This window comes from Lycorma delicatula, chromosome 2 (assembly GCF_047948215.1).
Source record: "Lycorma delicatula isolate Av1 chromosome 2, ASM4794821v1, whole genome shotgun sequence".
Classification (NCBI taxonomy): domain Eukaryota; kingdom Metazoa; phylum Arthropoda; class Insecta; order Hemiptera; family Fulgoridae; genus Lycorma; species Lycorma delicatula.
This window is the reverse complement of record NC_134456.1, coordinates 84,251,068-84,272,111: the sequence shown is the minus strand read 5'-3', so window position 1 is coordinate 84,272,111 and position 21,044 is coordinate 84,251,068. Positions and strand designations below refer to the sequence as shown.

The following is a 21,044-nucleotide window of genomic DNA, read 5'->3' as shown; positions in this document are numbered from 1 at the left end:
AGTGAGTATAAGATTTTGTGAGGAATTACAAACAATTGTAAGTTTAGTACGTAATGTTTTTTAGGCATACTGTTCCACAGCGCTCTGTCTTCTGCAGTGTGTTTATGCTATATCTTCTTGTTAGAATGAACAGAGATTAGATCTTAGAAGAATTAATAGTTATAGAATGGTTCTTGCACTTACTTATTAACCCACCTTATTATTTTTTTTTTTACAAGAATTATAATGCTAAATAAGCCCATGATTAAAATTAAAAATATGTTTTGTTCTGATACAAAAATGATTTATTATCTGAAACTTCTATGAATCTGCAAGAAATGAGTTGCAGTTTGGCAGTTATTTTTCTGACTTGTCATTATTACCCGAAAATAGTATTGTTGTAATGGACAATGCTCCGTACCATATTGTAAAACTGGAAAATATTCCAAACAATTCATGGAGGAAACAAGAAATTACTTTATGGATGCAATCAAAATTGGATATTTAGTATTCTAGTTTTGACGTCAGAATATTTATATAAAACTAAATATTTTTCTTAATGTAAATGGTTAGTGAAACAAAACAGATTTTGCTTGTATCCGTACATTCGTTTAGGGAGGGAGTAAATGTAAAGAAACGGTTACGTTGAATTGTGGGAAGGACAGAATAAGCCAGTTTAAGTGTGGGTACGTCAGTCAGTTGGACGTCAAGGCTGATTGTTTGTCGTGCAGCTAAGGAAGTTTTTTCTTATGATGAATATGAATTCGTTTTTAAATTTATTTATCTTTCTAAATATTATTTATTTTTCTAATGCGCATACAATTTCAACGCCACAGGGTGATATTAAAGGCACCATAAAAAAAACAATAAATGGCCGTGATGTTCAATCATTTACTGGAATACCTTACGCTAAACCTCCAGTTGGAGATTTAAGATTTAAGGTCAGTTAAATTTCAAATTTCTTAAACTTTAATTGCAGGTAGGTCCTACTAGTTCAATGATTTTTTCATCAGTATCTATAATATATAATTTTTCTCAACGGCTATTTTTTCCATTTAAAAGGGTTATGTTTTAATTGTGCTCTGTCCTCTGTGATCGTTTTTAACGTAACAGTTTTATTAAAAATTACCGAAAATTTGTTAGACATTTACCGTCACCAAAATAGCAGAAATCTTCCTTATTTTAAATTTTATTTATGTTATGAATTTTACTACCGATTAATTTATTATCGCCGATTTTCAGAACAGAAAACTTGTATCTAGGGTAAAAGTTATTTCAATTGTTGTCTTAATATTCATTACATGCTGGTAATACAATTTAAGGCAAATCAAATCAAATACTGTTGTTACATATGAGTTACCAAAGGCTACGAAAATCGTGAAAAAACTAATAACTACTTACTAAAAAGAAATTTAGTATTAAAAAAAAAAAAAGAAATTAAATTGAAAATTTAATGAAAAAACGTTATTCGATTCTGAATTCGGCGCTAAATTAAAATCAACCAGGATCTACTAATTCCTTAACTGGCGCCGATTCAAAACATCGAAATTTATAGAATTTAGTTTTATCAATTAAACATTTTTATTTGAATTAATTTTTATTAATATCTTATTTTTGGTATGCACGAGTTGAGCTAAGGGTATTCGGAATGCAAAAATACTACATTTTGTTTTACTACCTTAAGTTTTCCAATTAATTTTCGTGGCTAAAGCCGCGTTCCGGGAGAATCCTATAACTATGGGTTGTTTCTGATGCACAGCTATACACACACATACACAAAGAACTGAATTTAAAATATTTATCATTTTATTTAAGTAAAATATTTTTTCGTTTATCTAATTCAATGATTCTAACTAAAGCGCGCGCGCATACAGTAATGAATTCGCGCGGGTGTGGCGGTACAAGTGGCGACGGTCGGCACTAACTAAAGAAATGTAATTTCACAACTTACATAGAATAAACTTTGCTTGGATGGTCGAGAGACTGGTGTAGCTGTGAGGCTTAACGCAGCAGGTACCGAGTCGACCGGGCGATCGAGCTAGAGACCCGGCGAGACCTAGTTACTTTCTTACACTATAAATATTATTCAATTATTTAATTCTACCGTTCACCAGCATTTTTTGGGTTGGAGGTGCGATTTCCAAAACTTTTTTTACAAATATTGTTATTTTTAATCGTTAACAAATGTGCCGAAGATATGATCTTAATTAGGCGAAATCTAGAGATACTGAGAGTGGCTTTGCTCTACAGCCTCACCCAGTTGAAAATTTAATGGGATCAATGCCCCATTCAGTTTTAAAGTAATTTGACCAAGTAATCTGAACAATTACTAATTGGTAAGTAATTTTGACCAAGTTTGGTCAAAATCGGTCCGGTAGCTCTGGAGATAAAAGGTAATTTAGTGGCAGACGCCGAACACACACCGTACATATGAACATTAACATCAGGCAAATTTCCATCAGGTTTTTTGGATTTCTTAGATGTCGAAATGTCAAGATCGGGTGAAAACCGCATATGCCCAATTTGGATCGATTACAATACTTTTCCTTCTAGAGTTACAGCTCTGCTACAGCGCTATCTAGACGGGAAAATAAAAGATTACATACGAATATAAACGTACATAAGAATTACATACGAATATAACTCGGCGAGTTAATGTGGCGAGATCCGCATTGTCGGACCGTGTTGGAGTTCCTTGATGCGGTTGCTTTGTTCAACCGTCATCAGAAGTTTACCTAAGGGAAAAGACTCCGACCGCGCTGCTATAGGAAGCTAACCGAGAGATATGGCTGGCTACCAGCCAGATTAAGGCTCCAAGCGCTTTAATGGTGGACAGGTACTTGCTGGCATTCGGCGGTCTAGGCATGGCAGCGAATTGCTGTCTTTGACGAGATAAATTTAATTATTGATAGTCATGTATGTTTTAGTAGTTGACGAGGTGCGCCTACCCATTTTAGTGATATATGACAAGTGGGCGGTGGGACACGCAAGCGAGTGGTGTATGGTACCACGCTTATTCGCTCACGCTTTTAGGTTAGCTCTAGGAGCTAGTTAGGCACTGGTCGCTAAACTGTTTCGAGGTTAGTAGCCGTTTGTGGTACAGACATTTGGTCTTATGCTTTAGGGCGACCGAATGGGGTGGTGGCGGGAGAAATGCCAAGAAAACTAAATACGAATATAAATATATATATAATTAAAGTCGTTTATGGGACTATAAATTTTCGTTAAATATCATTTATTCATAATGTGTGGAAAAAACAATCAGATTTACCAAAGGAACTTCCTCTAAGCAATTAAAAAAAAGTTAACATAATCCGTGTAATTATAGTGGAAAGATGAGGATGTGTAGAAAAAACAATTAAACACTTAAAAGTCGAATTGAGATTTCCTTACTTTTTCAAAAGTCGGTTATGTTACATTTAAATATCTGAAAATATTTTAATAAAAAATGAATAATTTTATATTTGAATGTAAAATCAGAAAAACCAGGATACCGTTCGGTAAAAATTTGTGTGTTGTTTATTGTGGTGGCAGTATATTTTTGAAGGAAAACTAATATTTGGCTATATTGTGGTCTCGTTGAGAAATTATGTCATTGTTTGAAAACGCTAAATAAAGATCCAAATTCACTGAGAAAGAACGTACTTATAATAGATTATTGGTTTTGAAATTGTAGTAGTATTATATTTAGTATGCAAAGAAACCGAACAAGAAATAATGTCAAAAGAAATAATTACAACTGCAGAAGACAATATTCTACGCTGAAAATTAGGCGTAAAGCACTAAAGCCGAAGTTTGGAAAATTAGTAAAAATTACTGCAATTTACCAGTGAAAAAATTTAAAAAAATAAGAATTAGTTACTTGGAAAATAATAATGTTAATGTTCAATATTTAATAATCTTAAGGAGTATTGAATTTTGTGATTTTTATAAAAATTACCATAATATAACATACTGTACAGAATGAGGTGCAATAATGACATGACAATTTTCAGATTTAAAAGCCTGAATCAGCTTTTGTTTTTTTTTTAGTTTTTTCCCCCTGCATTGGGGAACCGACCCTCAATTAGGCATGAACACGGTTCAGGGAGGTGTCTTTGCCTCTAGTCGCCAGACGAGGGAAATGCCAGGTTTTTGAGGCCTATGCCGGCCTCACCACCCAGCAACCGGGACTCGGTCCTTTGTGCTTCGTCTCTAACGGGGACAATCCCAGAGGAATGGCCTCGCCGGGACTCAGTCTTTTAGCCGAGGGGATCGAGAGTCTCCGCACTTCATCACCATCGTCCATCCGTGCAAGCACGGCGAACGGCTGTTCCGTACGGAGCTATTCCTCACCCTCTCGTTTCCCGTTATTTCAGTTGCAGTATTCCCGACACACACCCTGTCGCAGTGTCGAAGTCCACCGAACTGCGTAACATCGTTCCAACGATCGTCCCCACCTCGAGATACCCAATTATGGCAGTACAATCGCGGCGCTCCTCGTCCCATCGTGGGCACTGGAATATCACGTGTTCCGGCGTGTCTAACTCCCGACAGTAGGGGCGGAAGGGGTCTTCAGCTCTTCTTCGTCCTTACAGGTATGAACGAAAGACTCCCATGGCCGGCTCTCTTCCACATTGGGGCGCCATAAAGAAAATTGAGTTCGCTACATGCGTGCGGCCTCCTCTTCAACGTACGGGGCCCTCCAACGTTTGATAGTAACTTAACCAAATTCTTGACAGTCTGCCCAGTTTTCTCACTCACCGCCTGGACGTGACGAGTGAATGACCGCCTATGGTCCAACCACACTCCAAGATACTTGGCGGCCTATCGTGATTGGATCATCGCTCCCTCCATCGAAATCGGGAAAAGCACCAATCGACGCCTTCCTGCCATTGGGACAAACAGAGATTTATCGCAGGACAGATGGAGTCCCACCTCGGCCATCCACTCACCGACCATTGCGATAGCGGCATTCGCCGCACTTGTCACTTCCTCTTCGGTCTTTGCCACCACTTCCAGGGCCAAATCATCAGCGTAGGCGATAGGGGTGACACCTCGCGGGTATCGCAACCGGAGGACTTCATCGTACTCTGAATCAGCTTTGTGCCACAATTACTGATTATGCAGCATCTGCACAAACATCACAAATTTTTTTAGTAGAATTAGTTTGCATTCTTCCCTTTTTGTAATAAAATGTCAATACGTACCGAATCTCTTTTCTGTTTTCACTCATTTTCTAAATTTTAAATAAACTAACGCAATCATAACCTTACCAAAAATACGTAGGATAAATCATCTTCCAGAAGCAAGCATGTGTTGCCAGGTTTGATTAAAATCAGTGCTGCCCTAGGATGGGGTCAAGATGAACCGGGCGCCACGTCGGGGGGCCTCTACAGGCATCCCTCTTGAGGTTTCAAAACTGATAGACAGATAGGTTGCATCCGGTTCTAGTGGCACTACAGTTACAGAATTAGTTACCGATCGTCGTCTTGTCTATTCGCCATAGTCATTGTACTGTTTGTATATGTGGTTGGTTATGTGAATTTTATCTTGTAAAGGTTAACACGGTGATTTACTTTAATTACGGCAATAAAACGAGTACAAAAGGACAGCGTCTACGATCTTTTACAGTAAATGAAAAACTGCGCGTTATAGAAGAGGCTGAAAAAATTGGATATCGCGCGGCAGGAAGAAAATTTGACGTAGATGAAAGCTGCATTCGAGACTGGCGTAAGAAGAAACAACTTCTGGTGACAGGCACTTGTAATAAAAAACTTTTTCGTGGCTTAAAACCAAAATACACAGGCATAGAAAAAAGATTGTATGACTTCGTTATGGAAAAAATGAAATGCGGTTATGCAGTCACGACAGAAATGAGTTAATCTTGTGCTCGTGAAATCGCTAAATGACTGAATAAAGTTGAATTTAAAGCAAGCTGTTGTTGGATAACGCGATACTTTGCACGAAATGATTTGCCAGTAAGACGAAAGACGACCATTTGTCAACGATTTCCAAACGCTTATGAACAAAAATTATTACTTTTTCACAAATACATAACAAATCTTAGAAATGTTGAAGGCTATTTGCCTTCTCAAACAGGAAACGCTGATCAACCCCCGTATATTTTGAAACGCCATTTGACAAAACCGTAAACAAAAAAAGTGAAAAAAGTGTTACGATTCGCACTGGTGATAATGAAAAACATAAGTGTAGTGTTATGCTTTGCATTACTTCTGATGGTTCAAAATTACCTCCGTACATTGTTTTTCAAAAAAAAACTCTTCCTACCGTACAGGTAAATGGAGTTATTGTCAGAGCAAAGGAATCACGTTGGATGGACGAAACCTTAATTTTAGATCGGATCAGCTGTGTATGGCAAAAGCGATCAGGAGATTTACTTAATAAAAAAAATACCGGTATGATAGTAATGGATAGTTATCGGGGGCATACACTGATAAAGTAAAAGATATTTTAAAAAAGGGTATGACAGACAAAGTAATAATTCCAGGCGGATTGACATCTATCTCTATTGCAACCACTAGATGTCTGCATTAATAAACCGTTCAAATCTGCATTAAAACAACTGTACAGTAAATGGATGGCTGATGAAAATTTCTTTCTCACGCCTACAGGAAGAATCAAATGCCCAGATTTTAACTGGATTTGTGTTTTGATAAAAGACATTTGGGAAGGTATTTCCACGGAATTAGTAAGGAAAAGTTTAAAAAAATGCGGAATATTTAATGAACTTGATGGTAGTGAAGCGATCACCTTTGGCAGAGCGACGTGGAGACTACCGCTAACTCTTCTACAGACATTGGACGGTGACAGTGATTAATTTAAAATAAAATCCCATATTAAAAAGTATATTGAAATGATCCTTTTCAACATGATACTTTTTCGATTTATTGGTCTACTGATTCTTAACTAAACTAAAATTACGGTAATTAATTATTATTGTTATATTAATATTGTAATTTAAATGAACGAATTAAATGCTTTACTTTCTGGACATTTTTGTATTTAAGTATTTTTTTATCATATCTGTTGCATTTTAAAATACCGGTATATACTCGATTTTTTTTATAGATTTTCAGTCCGGAAAATTGTGGTGCGGGGGGTATTCGAATAAATACGGTAATGGCTTGCGTCGCAGTTCTTCAATGACGATGACGAACTTCAAAATGACGTGAAACGGGGGTTACTTTCCGAACCGTCCTCGTAACATTTGATTCATATACATACAATAATAGAGATCTTTTAGAAATAATATATGTCTTTTGCTTTGTTTTGATAAAACATTCTGTCATTTCATTTCTTTGAGCACCCAAATTTTAATATTTACACTACTTGGTGAATTTGGCAGTGGAGGGGGCGCCTTAGTTGTCTGACCCAGGCGCCTCAACCCGTAGAGACGGCCCTGATTAATCCTGATTACCAGAGTTATACTATACTAAAGGCATCTACTGAGAGTATATGAAGAAATCTTTTCCCCGACCCCGATATAAACAAAATAAACTAAAATTAAACTTTATAGTCGAATACAAAAAAATACATTTTCTTGGCTTAACCAAAAGAAAAAATAGCCAGCAAAAAGGCTCTTTTCAAAATATAAGATAACCTGCAACGGCAGTCGCTGTCATTCGAAACATCTTAGACCACCCGTCCTCGCGTTTCAAGGGAATGATTTAAGGACAACTTAACACAACCGTGACATTTGAAGACCAAATAAAGAATTTAAAAACTAGAAATATATGAATTCACAAACTGACGTAGCAGTACTGGAGAGAAATGGAAATTTTGCAACTTATAAAAATTGTCATGACTACCGGCATTTGAAAATACAATAAAAATAAAATATCTTGTTTCTTCATCAACTGCTAAAAAGTGGCCGGATAAACTTTTTGGGTTATTTTATTTTTAACTAATAAGAAATGAACAATCTTTGAAACGAGCCGTGAATCCAGTTTTTGCGATTTGCCTCTGGTGACGTACCTGATGTCAAAGAAAGTCTCATCTTTCATCGTACGGTCTATAAGACAATTGAAACATTGTGGAAATACAGTGAAAATCATATGTAAAGAGGTAGTGTAGAATGTTTCTGGAAAAGTATTAATTATGATAATATACTATTAAAAAACAGAAATCTTATTTTTCAGTAGAAAATTAGGATTTACAGTTTGTATCTTAACTGTATTTATAAACTGAATAAACAAAAATCAGAAAAATTTAATTTTCAATAATTATAACAGATCGATAGTAGTGAGTCGTAAACTTTATCTTAAGCGGTAATTTCTATTTTTATTAATAAGGAGTGAGCGGGAAATCCCTTTACACTGTAATAAATTTATCTCAATCGGGCTCTACTGATGCTGGTAAAGGTGGAGATCGTCCGGTGTGTTTAATCATGATGAGATGTCCTTGTCGTAGTCGAGTGTGGAACGATGGCAGGTATGAGTTCTTTCACTCTCGAAGAGCGTTTGTTAGCTTGTGTGCGGGTCAATGAACGTCAATGCGGGTCAATACACTGGTAAAACATCGGAGAACATTATGAACGACTTCTTTGTGCGTTTTGGGAAATCGTCACCATCACGGGAAACGTTACTGACATGAGAGAAGAAGGCGTTTGCAACGGGAAGTGTTCTTGATGCGTCACGCAGGGGGAGGTCGAGCACTCGAGTTGAGACGTGTGCTACTGTGGAGGCATCGATTCAACGGTCACCGATAAATCGACGCGTAAACGTTCTGCAGACTTAGGTATTCTAAGATCACAATGCGAGACCATATGCGGAAGGACTTGAAAGTAAATGTTTTCGTCAGGCCACCGTTAATGAGTCGATTGACGATGACCTTGATCGATGTGTTTATGCGTGTCAGTTATTGCTTGAACGCTTTCCGAAAATAAACGATATAAAGAACGTCATATTCTCAGACGAGTGTGCGATTTATTGAAGTTTACGTAACCGAAATGGTTTGTTTCTGGGCAAAAGACAATCCTTACTTTTTTGAGGAAATCGAACACCATCCGCCTTTTTTTATGATTTTGGCTGTGCTGACAGCTGAACATCTTTTTGGTCCTTATTTTTGACGAGGCAGTTAATCAAGACAGTTATCTGGGAACGATAGACGAGTGGTTTGTTTCCAGAATCAACGGCAAAAGGGATCGCCGACTTCGTTAAATTTCAGTAAGATGATGCTCAAGCGCATTTTTGCTTTCAATGTCCGCAGAGGTCTCAATGAAATTTTTCCAAATCGTGCATGGGCCAGAAGAGTTACCGGCTCTATCGTCATGACCACCAAAAAACCCTAACCTCACCACACCTGACAATGCACTCTGAGGTTTTGTAAAAGAAGAAATCTGAAAACGCTGATACGTCAACCGAGCAGCTCCAAGTTCGGTCAGCATTTGAAATGATCAACCTTGCTCTGCTGTTGCGGATGAACTACCGGACATGGAGGCGCTTACAGCTGTGATTTGAACACGGTGAAATCCACACAGACGTTTTAGATCCATAGATGGTAAGCTGCATTTATCCTAATAATTTTATAACTAACGTAAACGGACTTCCCACCCACTCCGTAGTTATCATAAAGAATCTTTTTTTAATAAGTTTATCTTTTTTTTTCGCACGTATGCTATTTTTATTTCATGCGAAAACATTAATATCGATAATATTGTAATCATTTTACGATCAGTTTTTATTATAACAAGACTGTTCAGTACGAGTACAGAATTTTTTAATAGAGAATTAATGTTTTGTATATATATATATATATATATATATACATAATATATAAGGAATCGCGTTAACTCCTGATACTGAAAAACAAACACATTAAATTTTATGAGAATACTTTTATGAAGATAGTCTGAGAAAAATTATTTAAAATAATAATAATTATGTAATCATTATTCATATCTTATTACGTAATTATTATTTACTTACGCAAAAACAGGTAAGATGAAAACAAACGTGGAGGAGTAATAAGACTACCGAATTCATTAGACTAACTTAATGAGTTATTGAAACAGTGGGTAGAATACGTCTTCTGTTTTATTTATTTTATTTCATAGTTATAGTTTATACAGTAGTAATGAATCATGGTAAAAGAGAACCAAAAGTAAGGAGAATTTACGTACATATTCACTTGAAATATACGATATAAAAAGTTTTAAAAATTTTCATAATACCGATTTTTTTCCATTTTCATTACTGTGCACACCCATTTACCGCGTGCACAGTTTTGTTCTGAATGATTATAAAAAAATAACCTACCCATTGTACACGGATTTTCAGTTTCATATTGATGATGATAGCATCATTAAACTTATAAAAATTACCAATCGCAATTGTAATACAAACTGCTTTGTTTTGACTAGGAACCTATAACCAGTGAAATTAAATTATTTAGGTAAACAAATACTTTGTTATGAGTAATTATGGTAATAGAATATTAAATTCTTATCTAAAATGTGGCACCAGTCTTAACGAAAACTTTCATTTGAATTTTTTTTGCACGTATGCTATTTTTATTTCATGCGAAAACATTAATATCGATAATATTGTAATCATTTTACGATCAGTTTTTATTGTAACAAGACTGTTCAGTACGAGTACAGTAGAACTACAGAATGAACCCACGGGTTTGCCTAATGGTGAACGCGTCTTAGCAAATCAGCTGATTTCGAAGCCGAGGGTTTTAAGGTTCAATTCCTTGTAAAGGCAATTCCTTTGTAAGTTATTTTCATACGGATTTGAATACTAGATCGAGGATACCGGTGTTCTTTGGTGGTTGGGTTTCAATTAACCATACATCTCAGAAATGGTCGACCTGAGACTGTACAAGATTACACATCATTTACACTCATACATATCATTCTCATCCATCTTCTGAAGTAATCCTGATGGTGGTTCCGGAGGCTAAACAGAAAAACTACACAATGGATGAAAAAAGTTTTCATTCATTATTTTAGAAAACTTACGCGGTTTTTCTTATGCCAAGGGGAATGGAAATCGTGCTGCAGGCAGAAAAGTTTTTATAATATTGTCCTGCATTCGTTGGTGGCGAAAGAAAGAAAACTAACTTCTTTTTAATAAATCGATAAAACAAAAGAGCATTTCGGCAGAAAAACGCGAAATACCCGGAAATAGAAGGAAAATTTGCGGTATATGTATGGAATATACGTCGATATGGATACGCGATTTTTTTTTTACGGAAATGTGTCAGATGAAAGCCTCTGAAATCGCCAATAAATATGAAGTTAGTCTTAACAGGGTACGTCGATTTCTTTGCCGATATTGTTCTATATTCGAAGAAGGACGATAATAGCACAGCGGCTAACAGAAGCTTAGACAAACTGACAAAGTTGCAAGGATATATCATAAATTTACGAAAAAGAAACAGTTAATCCATAGTTTAAATTTGGAATGCGGACTAGACACAGGATTCAACTTTGGTGAACCCGGACTAGATACCTTATCTGCGAACTAGACACCTTTGAAATGCCATTGACAACAGTTAAAAGTGTATCTGCAAGTAGCGTTCGGGTACGAACTGCCGGTTACGAGAAACAATGTCGCTCGGTGATGCTCACAATGAATTTTTACTTCCTTGTACAAAGTAAAGAAAGTGAACTGTAAGCAGTTGACTCGTAACAAGTATCCAGTAAGCAGTGAAATGAAAATTGTTTTGTTTCACACTTAATCCTGTTAAACATTTACACTCCTCTATTTTATTTGAATCAGTAGGTGTTAGGGAATCAACCAGTAGTTTGAAATGCTGACAACATTGAATGAGATAAAAATTTCACAATTAACTAAAAAATCAATTTTTAAATTTTAATTAGATCCCATCTTCTATTTTCCCGTCTAGATAGTACTATATCAGAACTACAGCTCTAGAAAGGAAAATAAGAAAGTATTGTAATCAGGCCAGTTTGGGTGTACGCAGTCTTCACCAGATCTTGACATTTTGACACTTAAGGAAACCAAAAAATTGGATGGAAATTTTCCTAATGTTGATGTTCATATGTGTGTGTGTCATCAAGAACTACTGGATCGATTTTAACCGAACTTGGTGAGATTACTTTTATATATGGGACATTGATATTAAATTTTCAACTTAAATGTCAAGGGGGGAGGAGGCTGTAAGAGCAAGGTTTCTCTCAGTATCTTGAGATTTCAGCTAACTAAGGTCATATTTTTCTTAGGTAGATTTGTTAATGATTAAAAAGTAACAATATTTACAAAAAATGTTTTGCAAAATTGCACCCCCACACCAAAAAATGCTCTAAACTACTGCTATGTTGTGACATCACAGGTGAGCGGTAGATTTAAATAAATGAATAATATTTAAAGTGTAAAAAAGTAACTTGGTCTGGCCAGATCTCAAACTTGATCACCAGGTAGATTTACTTGTACCTGGTATGTTAAGCCTCGTAGTTATATCAGTCAGCTGACTGTACAAGCGAAATTTGTTTTATGCAAGTTGTGAAAATACATTAGTTTCGTTAGTGCTAACCATCATTGATAGTACCGCCACATCCGCAGGAATTAAATACGGTATGTGCCCATGCTTTAATTAGAATCATTGAATTAAATAAACAAAAAAATATTATATCTAAATAAAATGATAAATATTTCAAATTAAGTTGTGTGAGTAAGCTGTGCATCAGAAACAACCCACAGTTGTAGGACTTTATCCATCATGCAGCTAAAGCCATGTTCCAAAAAAGACCTACAGCTGTGTTTTCAGCTTTTTTTTTAAATAGAAAGAGATGTTTGTAGTAGTAATTTAATAAATTTCTTTAATAATCATTTTACTAAATGGTAAGTTGAAGACTTTTTTTCTGGAAATTGTTGTATTTAATTACCTTGTTCATTTATTTTTGGGAGGCAAATTTCCAGTTAAGATATAATTAGCTTGCATCCTCACATAATTTATCATCACATTTTAAACCCCTTCTTACTTTTTTCATTTTGCAGAATCCTGTACCATTTGGTTCATGGAAAGGAGTGCGAGATGGTTCTAAGAACTGTCCAATATGTATGCAGAATGGTGAAAATATAGGAATAAAAGGAATAATTGGGTCAGAAGACTGCCTATATCTTGATGTATTTACCCCAAATGTAAGTAATGTAAAAGTGTTCACAAATTACATGCATTTACAGAACATTCACAGATTTATTTTAACTGTTTAATAAGTTCACTTATACATATTTTCTACCTTGTTCTTTTGTATGTATCAACAGTAAGAGTCTCATGTAAGTTTTGTAAATTGATCTGTGTTTGTGTGTGGAGTTAATTTCAAAATGAATTAGATACAAAATCACAGCCAATGGAAAACACCTCTGTTGGTAACTTGAAAAGAAATTGAAAAATGGTAATTGGTGATTAAGAAAAGACCATTAAAAAGTTGGTTCAAATCTTGTTGGAACATTCAATTAATCTTCAGATACAATTTTTTACTTCAGGTACAGGTTTTAACTACAGTTTAGCTAAAATGATTTGTTTATATAATTAATAATATTTTTATTAATTAATAATAATTTTTTTATATAAATTAGTAAGTTTACAGAACTTAAGAATTTCAAAGAGATATTTTGAGTATTTTTTTAATTAACATTCTTTTTTATTAGAACAAGTTAAGTATACTTATTTCATTTTTATTTTTATTTATCATTAATAGCTTGTTGGTATCAGAAAACACTCAACTGTCATTTTGATATAATATATTATAAGCAGAAAATTATCTCTTTTATAGAGGGATCATTGATAAAGTAAAACCTCTACTCCAAACACTAACTTTCTCAGCATATTAATATTTTTATTTTCACCTTCCAGCAAGTCTTAATAATATTTTTTCTAACAATGGTCGTTTTAAAAGAAGGTTTTTTTTATTATTATAATCTTTTATGACCGTATAGGATCACTTCAGTCAGTCCATTATGTAAGTCTCTTCAATGGGACTGTTTGGGCCTTGTGACCTCCCAGTACTTTTTCATACGTTCCGATCTTTGTGCCCTTTCTAGTGATGAAAATGTTCCTGTTGTGAGTTTTTTCTTCTGAGTGTTTTTGTCCTTGATTTTCTTGTTTAATTTTATCTTATCTGTGATGTCTTCTGGTGTAAGGCTGATTTCCCTCACATCCACTCTTATTTCTCTGATCCATCTGTATCCTGTCTTGGTGTTTTTCACGTTAAGACTTTACTGTACTAGCTGTTTCAAAAGTCTTGAATGTCCGAAGAATCCTAGTCTCCTATCACACATGTAATCAATGATGGGTTCTAACTCTTTGTACATGACTTTGTTGGGCACAATCCACCACTGTCCATTTTTCTAGTACTTTTTACTAGATTCTAGTAAAATTCTAGATTCTAGATTCTAGCAGGTTCTTTCAATTCTTCTTTTCATTTTCCGGAGTCTGTCTATCTTTGATTGTTCGTTCAGGTGGAAGAATGTTTCTGCTGCATATGTGGATTCTGATTTTATAACTGTGTTGTAGTGTCTTATTTTTGCATTTATTGACAGGGTTTTTTTTTGTAAGTGTACCAGGTTAATTTTTGAGCCTTAGCTAGATTTGAATCAAGCTTTTTTTGTTTAGGTTGTTTGTTATTTTTTCTCCGAGGTATTTAAATTGGGTTACTAAAGGTTTTATTAAAAACTGTAAAAAATTTAATGTTCTGAAGTTTCTACTGTTTTTAAAATATGAATTGACACAAAAGAACTTATTTATAACAATTAAGAAACATTGCTAATGGAGGAGAGAAAGGTAGAAAATGTGGTTTCCTAATTAATTAAAATTAACACATTACTTGTAATTAGGAGATTACAAGTTAAGATTGTTCAGACATAGAGCACTAGGATTACTATACAAGCTGAAGCTCATCCTGTTTCTTAATACACACAGGCTAGCAATGATTACAGTACTTTCTGTACACTAGAAGTAACTGAGAGAGGAATGAATGCTATTAGCTTTTCAGTTTTTGTTTGTAAAGTGGACAGCACTGACTAAAATTTATAATAATTTCAGTATCTTCAAATTAAGCAAACTAAGAAAGTTGGTCGGTGAACTAATGAGTAGGTATGCTTCTCCATCAGCAGATTTTGTTCTTTCAGTTAAATAGGATTTGTGCAGTAACTGCTGTATAAATGTAATCTTTTACAATTGTATTATTTTAACATATATAATATTGTTCATGATCATTTAAGACACTCACTATTCAATATAAGAGCCCCTCTACAGCTGACAGATACCACAAGAACAACTACACGATTATGTGTGTTATTCATCACTCCTTTAATAAAGATCATAATAGCCTACAGTGAATAATTATGGGATACTCCAATATGGGCACTCCATTACTGCCTTGAGACAAACTATGAAATTTAAAATCAACTTACTTCAATTTCTGTAATATTTTTTATTTCAGTTCACAATACCAAAGAAATATCCTGTAATTTTTTACATACATGGTGGAGCTTTCACAAATGGAGGAGCAGCATTCTATGGACCAGAATATCTTCTTGATAAAGACATTATTTTAGTGATCATCAACTATAGGCTTGATGCATTTGGTAAACAATTATTCAGTTTTATCTCTGCAATTATAGCAATCTGATATTTTTATTTAAAGCAGTTCAGATACTGATATATGCAATACTTTCTTTTACTGATGCCATATTTGATACAATCAAATAAAAAATAAAAAATAGTTTTGTAATAGTATATCAGTCATCATTAAAGTATACGGTACGTGTTGAAAATTATTGACTGTATCTTATTCCATAATTTTCCAAAAGTTAAAGTTACATTTGAATAGTAACTTTAAAATTATCCCTAAATCAAACTACTACCTCATGAAAAACCTAGTAGTAAAACTTAATTCACAATGATGCACATGGGAATTATGTTGTATTATAACTTAAAACTTTTTCAGTTAGCAAAGATCAACTACGCATTACTGCTTGGATGGCTGGGGTTATGGAAGGTGTGGACACTTTTCGGGTTATAAAATTCTATAATTACAATTAAAATAATTATTGTAATTTTAAAAATCTTTAATACAGCTTGAAATTTTAACTGGAAATGAATGATCTATTGTAATTAAAAAATTGTTGCTATTCATTTAATAAAATAACTGATAAATTTGATAGATTCTAATTTAATTAGCGTTACGAAAACCAAGTTATATAAAAAAAAGAGAATTAAAAAATATATTGATACTAATACTGAATATACAAAAAAATTAATATTATATTAGATAGTTAATATTATAATATCTAATTATATTAATATTTAATTTAAAAATTAAATAAAAATCTGTTACATTGAGGTTTAAGACTATATTATAAACAGATAAATATTACATACTAGCAGACCTGACAATGCTTCTCTATTGCTAGATTTTAATATATATAGATTAAATGAACACAATTGAAAGTTTGATAAAACAAAAATGAACATTATGACAAATGATAAAATACATCAATTAAATGACAAAAATGAATGAGAACATTATGGAACTTCCCAAAATTTAACCTCTCCCTTTTACCTTTTACCCTTTCTCCCTTTTCCCCATTTTACTTTTCTCATTTTCATTTTTACCATATTCCCCTTTCTCCATTCCCCCTTTCCCTTTCCTTCCTCCATCCTTTATTTCCCTTTCCCCCTTCCTCTTCACCCTTTCCCCTTTTGTTTTTCTCCTTTTCCCATTCCATTTTCTTTTCCCGTCTTTCATGTTATTTGTTTTCCCCTTTTCTTTTTTATATTTCCCCCTTTTCCCCTTTTACCTTCTTCATTGTTAACTTTTTAGATTTTTCCCTTTCCAGATTCCCCCCCCCCGCATGTAAATCGGTTCAGTAGTTTTTTAGTCTATAGCGAATACATATATCGGAAACACTGAAATGGAATCATAAAATATTTAGTATAGCGTGTATTGCTTTTACGTCCAACAGATAGCGCTATTTTTTAAAAAAAGGGTGTGACATCTTAGGTATATAAATAGTAGGTGTATAAAACACGCACGTATTCGAATGCAACGTGTGTCAAAATTTCAAAGCAATCGGTGAAGAACTTTCGGAGATTTAAGATTTTGAACAAATGAACACTTCACTTTTATTTATAAAACTGCTCATTTTGTTGTGTTCATGTGGTTTTTTATACTGTTATTCAACTAACAGACATCAGTTTCTGTACTTATTTTTCATGTCTTCAATTTTGATTGAAATGTGAAAAAGAAGTAAAAATAGAAAATGTCCACGAAGAAACGAAAAAACTTTCAGGGCATGTTTTAATGGTGAAAATAATGAAAAAAGTTCATATAAGCATCTGGAAATGCTTTGTTTTTCAGTTACGGCTAGCAAAAGATTTCGCCCGGATTTGAGTTCTTCTAATAAAAAGTAGCCCTACTGCAATTTTTGGGACCGAAATCAAGGAGTAAAGTTTGTCTTTTCTAATGTAATTTGAACTGGGAAAGGATAAAATAGCTCTGATAAATATAGAACTGTAATCCAATAGTTTTTAAGATATTCGATGTAAAACACAAAATTGGGTGTCGAAAAACAAATTGTTTTAGGTTTGTAGTACAAAGGTTCGTTAAATGACTAATAAATGAGGAAGATTAGAATAAAACTTGTCGAGAATTTAAAAATAGACAGAAAATCGTGTTATCCTTTCTGTACTTAATAAACATTACTACTTATAATATAGCAAAACAAAAAAAAAAAATAAAATTCATCAAATGATAAATCGTAACTGAATAACAAAGTTACAGTAATTATTCAAACTTTTCTCCTTCACAGTGTACACAGTACTCTGCTCAATGTAAAATTTTTAGTGGCTTTCATCTTTCACCTCAGGATCGTTTGGTATTAAATTCAATAGCTTTTCGTATTTTAGTGTGTAACTAACTCTTCTTTAGTATTAAATTTTTGCTGGTATACTACAGTTTTCATATGGCCCCAATCGCTATGTAAAGCTTGTATGTAATCACAATCAACAATCGAATTTTGTTAGAATTCCTGTGTAGCAATGTGTGATTCCTACGTGTACACTAGTCTGCAGCCACTAGAATTACAATTCTGTAATATGTGGCCAAAACTCACAAAATTGAACTTAAATTCTTACCTCTAACAAAATTTGTTTTCTAAATACGTAATATGTTAACTATTAAATTTGTAACACTTAGTAGAATGTGATTCACCTCAATAATCACAATTTCGTGAATCTGTTACAATGTATACTTTAGCTCGATCATCAGTTGTGTAACTAATGTTCGACAGGAGCGAGTATAGACGATGACACTCAAACCCACCGGGTTGGACTAGTGGTGAATGCGTCTTCCCAAATCAGCTGATTTGGAAGTTGATAGTTCCAGCGTTCAAGTAGTAGGAAAGTCAGTTTTTTTTTTTACACGGGTTTGAATACTAGATCGTGGATACCGGTGTTCTTTGATGGATGGGTTTCAATTAACCATACATCTCAGGAATGGTCGAACTGAGATTGCACAAGACTACACTTCATTTATACTCATACATATCATCCTCTGAAGTATTATCTGAACGGTAATTACCGGAGGCTAAACAGGAAAAAGAAAGAAAGACATTGACACTCAGACAGCTCTGCGAGAATGGAAAAATTTTGAGATTTCTTTCTAATTTCCCGTCACATTTTGTTTTTGAATTCAACCTATCTACCTATATATGTATATATATATATATAGGTTTTAAAATTATCTTCAAAATTAAAGCCTTTAGGAGATTACTCGTTGTATTGATTAATTGACGCAATTGATCCTTTTATTTTTGTTCGTTTTAATATTTAAAATTTCTGGAATACGCAAAGTAATAAATTTTTTATTTTCGTGTATCAACTAACAGTTTCCAAACAGTCGGATAATTAATTTCAGTAATAGCTAAATTTTTAATCTCCGCTGCATTTGAGTTCAAAGTAGACACTAAGTAATAGAACTTTTGTGTGTTACTAATATCACGGTTATTATGATCCAATTCATTGGAAGCATCTAAATAAGAGAACCGGTTTTCAAACTAGCCAACAAACACAGGCAAATTGATTGCGGGTAATTTGCCCAAGGGAAAAGGCCCTAGAGACCCTACTTCTACTCGAAATAAATAATCTATTTGTGTAACGATACAGATTCAACAATGCCATTCGAATTTAGTGACATTAGTTCTCCCATTTTTGCTCTAATCTCATAATATTTGTCTTCAAATTTAAGCCTACTGCTAACTTCATTTTCTGTCTCATTTTATATTTCAATTTTTTTGGTATACTATCGTATTTCCTACAAACATCTAGTAATGCTTCTATCTATTCCTAGTTGTACTTTAACGAAGTGTTTTTATGGCATGCATCAATAAAAATTAGCGCATCTATTATAGTTTTACTTTACATACGGTTCACTGTTTAATTGGACTTTGCAACTCTGTCTTAGAATTCATTATTGTAAGAATAAATAATACGAAATAACATTACGAACAACGAATAAAACAAGAACATAATGAACTCATGGGAACATAAGGAAGTTGTACAGACTAATTAATTAGGCTAACATGGTTAGAACTGACGAGAAAGGAAACTATTGACAAGACTAAACAAACGGTGGGAATAAATAATAAACACATGTTTATCTTATCAAACTGGTGACGTCGAACGGCAGGTTTTTATTAATTCTACGCAATCTGTTGCTATGCGGGAACATATGCTGTATGTAAAACGCGTACTTGTATCCAAATTGAAATTATTTAAACAAACTATACGAATCTTTATGCAAAACTAAATCTAACTTTCTACTAAAAAATATCCGTCCCGGAAACTATTAATGAATACAGTTTAGTATGAAGTAATAATAAGGAAGAAGTAACTGAAACAAACGAAATTAACTTCATGCTGTTAACGTATAAACTATTTAATATAAAAATATTTGGTAATTGTTAGCCTGAACGTCCTCAATCTTAATCTTTGTCAAATTGAAGTATGTTATATAATTAATAAAAATACAAATTTCAAAAGTAGGAAGAATGAAATTACCATAGTATTCTTCCTCAGAATCTGCAATGCCAGTAGCGTTGTTATAAGCTGTTTTGAGCAACTCCATCATATAGTCAGGATACAGTGAAGCAAGAGTGGGCCATAAATGACGTACTCGGATCTTGTATCGCTGTATTTTCTTTAGAAAAAGAACTGTATAAAATGCCCGTGCTTACAATTTCCTACCGAGGAACGTTTGAACGCACTTCTCGCCACGCTCGCTCGATTGTCTGTGTATGAGCTTCCGTATCAGGATATATGAAATTATATTTGTGGTTCATCGTAAAATCATCGTAAAACAGTAGCCCTCAATTGTATGTCTTCCAGCAATCGCTAACAATTATTGTACCGGGAAGAATATAATTTTGTGTGATAGGCAATTAGGTGGTGTGTGTGATAGCTGGTGTAGCTAACTCAACAAGGTATTATGTTGTTAAAACTGATTTGGGGAAAAAGATCTGAAACAGTAATATCGACTTGCAAGGTGTACAAAAAAATATCGGTAGTTATTGGTGATATGGGACCCCTACTGAAATCCAATTGTTTGCGTATATAAAAATAAAATCACCTATACGTATAATTTATTGTATATAATTTTTATTTTTAACGTTAATCAGACGAGCCTAGCGAAACCCATCGGGTTGGTCTAGTGGTAAACGCGTCTTCCCAAATCAGCTGATTTGGAAGTCTAGAGTTCCAGCGTTCAAGTCTTAGTAAAGTCAGTAATTTTTACACGGATTTGAATACTAGATCGTGGTTACCAGTGTTCTTTGGTGGTTGGGTTTCAATTCAACCACACATCTCAGGAATGGTCGAACTACACTATGATCAAATTACTATGTAGTTTTGTACAGTTGAGACTGTACAAGACTACACTTCATTTACACTCATACATATCATCCTCATTCATCCTCTGAAGTATTATCTGAACGGTAATTACCGGAGGAAAAAGAAAGAAAGATGAGGTTAGCGAGCGAAGTGAGGATAGGTTATGTTTGATTAGATTATGTTGAGTCCGTGTAATGACGTAT

The 21,044-nt window shown here is 34.0% G+C and overlaps 1 protein-coding gene across 2 annotated transcripts in view; it reads left to right on the top strand.

The window, feature by feature from the left end:
• Positions 1 to 660: 660 nt before the first annotated feature.
• Positions 661 to 21,044, top strand: part of LOC142318964 (esterase E4-like) — a 70,666-nt gene continuing 50,282 nt past the window's right edge. For both annotated transcript variants that reach the window (XM_075355679.1, XM_075355680.1), the window contains exons 1-3: positions 661 to 920; positions 12,948 to 13,091; positions 15,395 to 15,539. In XM_075355679.1, the coding sequence (XP_075211794.1) occupies positions 729 to 920; positions 12,948 to 13,091; positions 15,395 to 15,539 (481 nt within the window). In that variant the 5' untranslated portion in view covers positions 661 to 728. The remainder of the gene's footprint in view (positions 921 to 12,947; positions 13,092 to 15,394; positions 15,540 to 21,044) is intronic.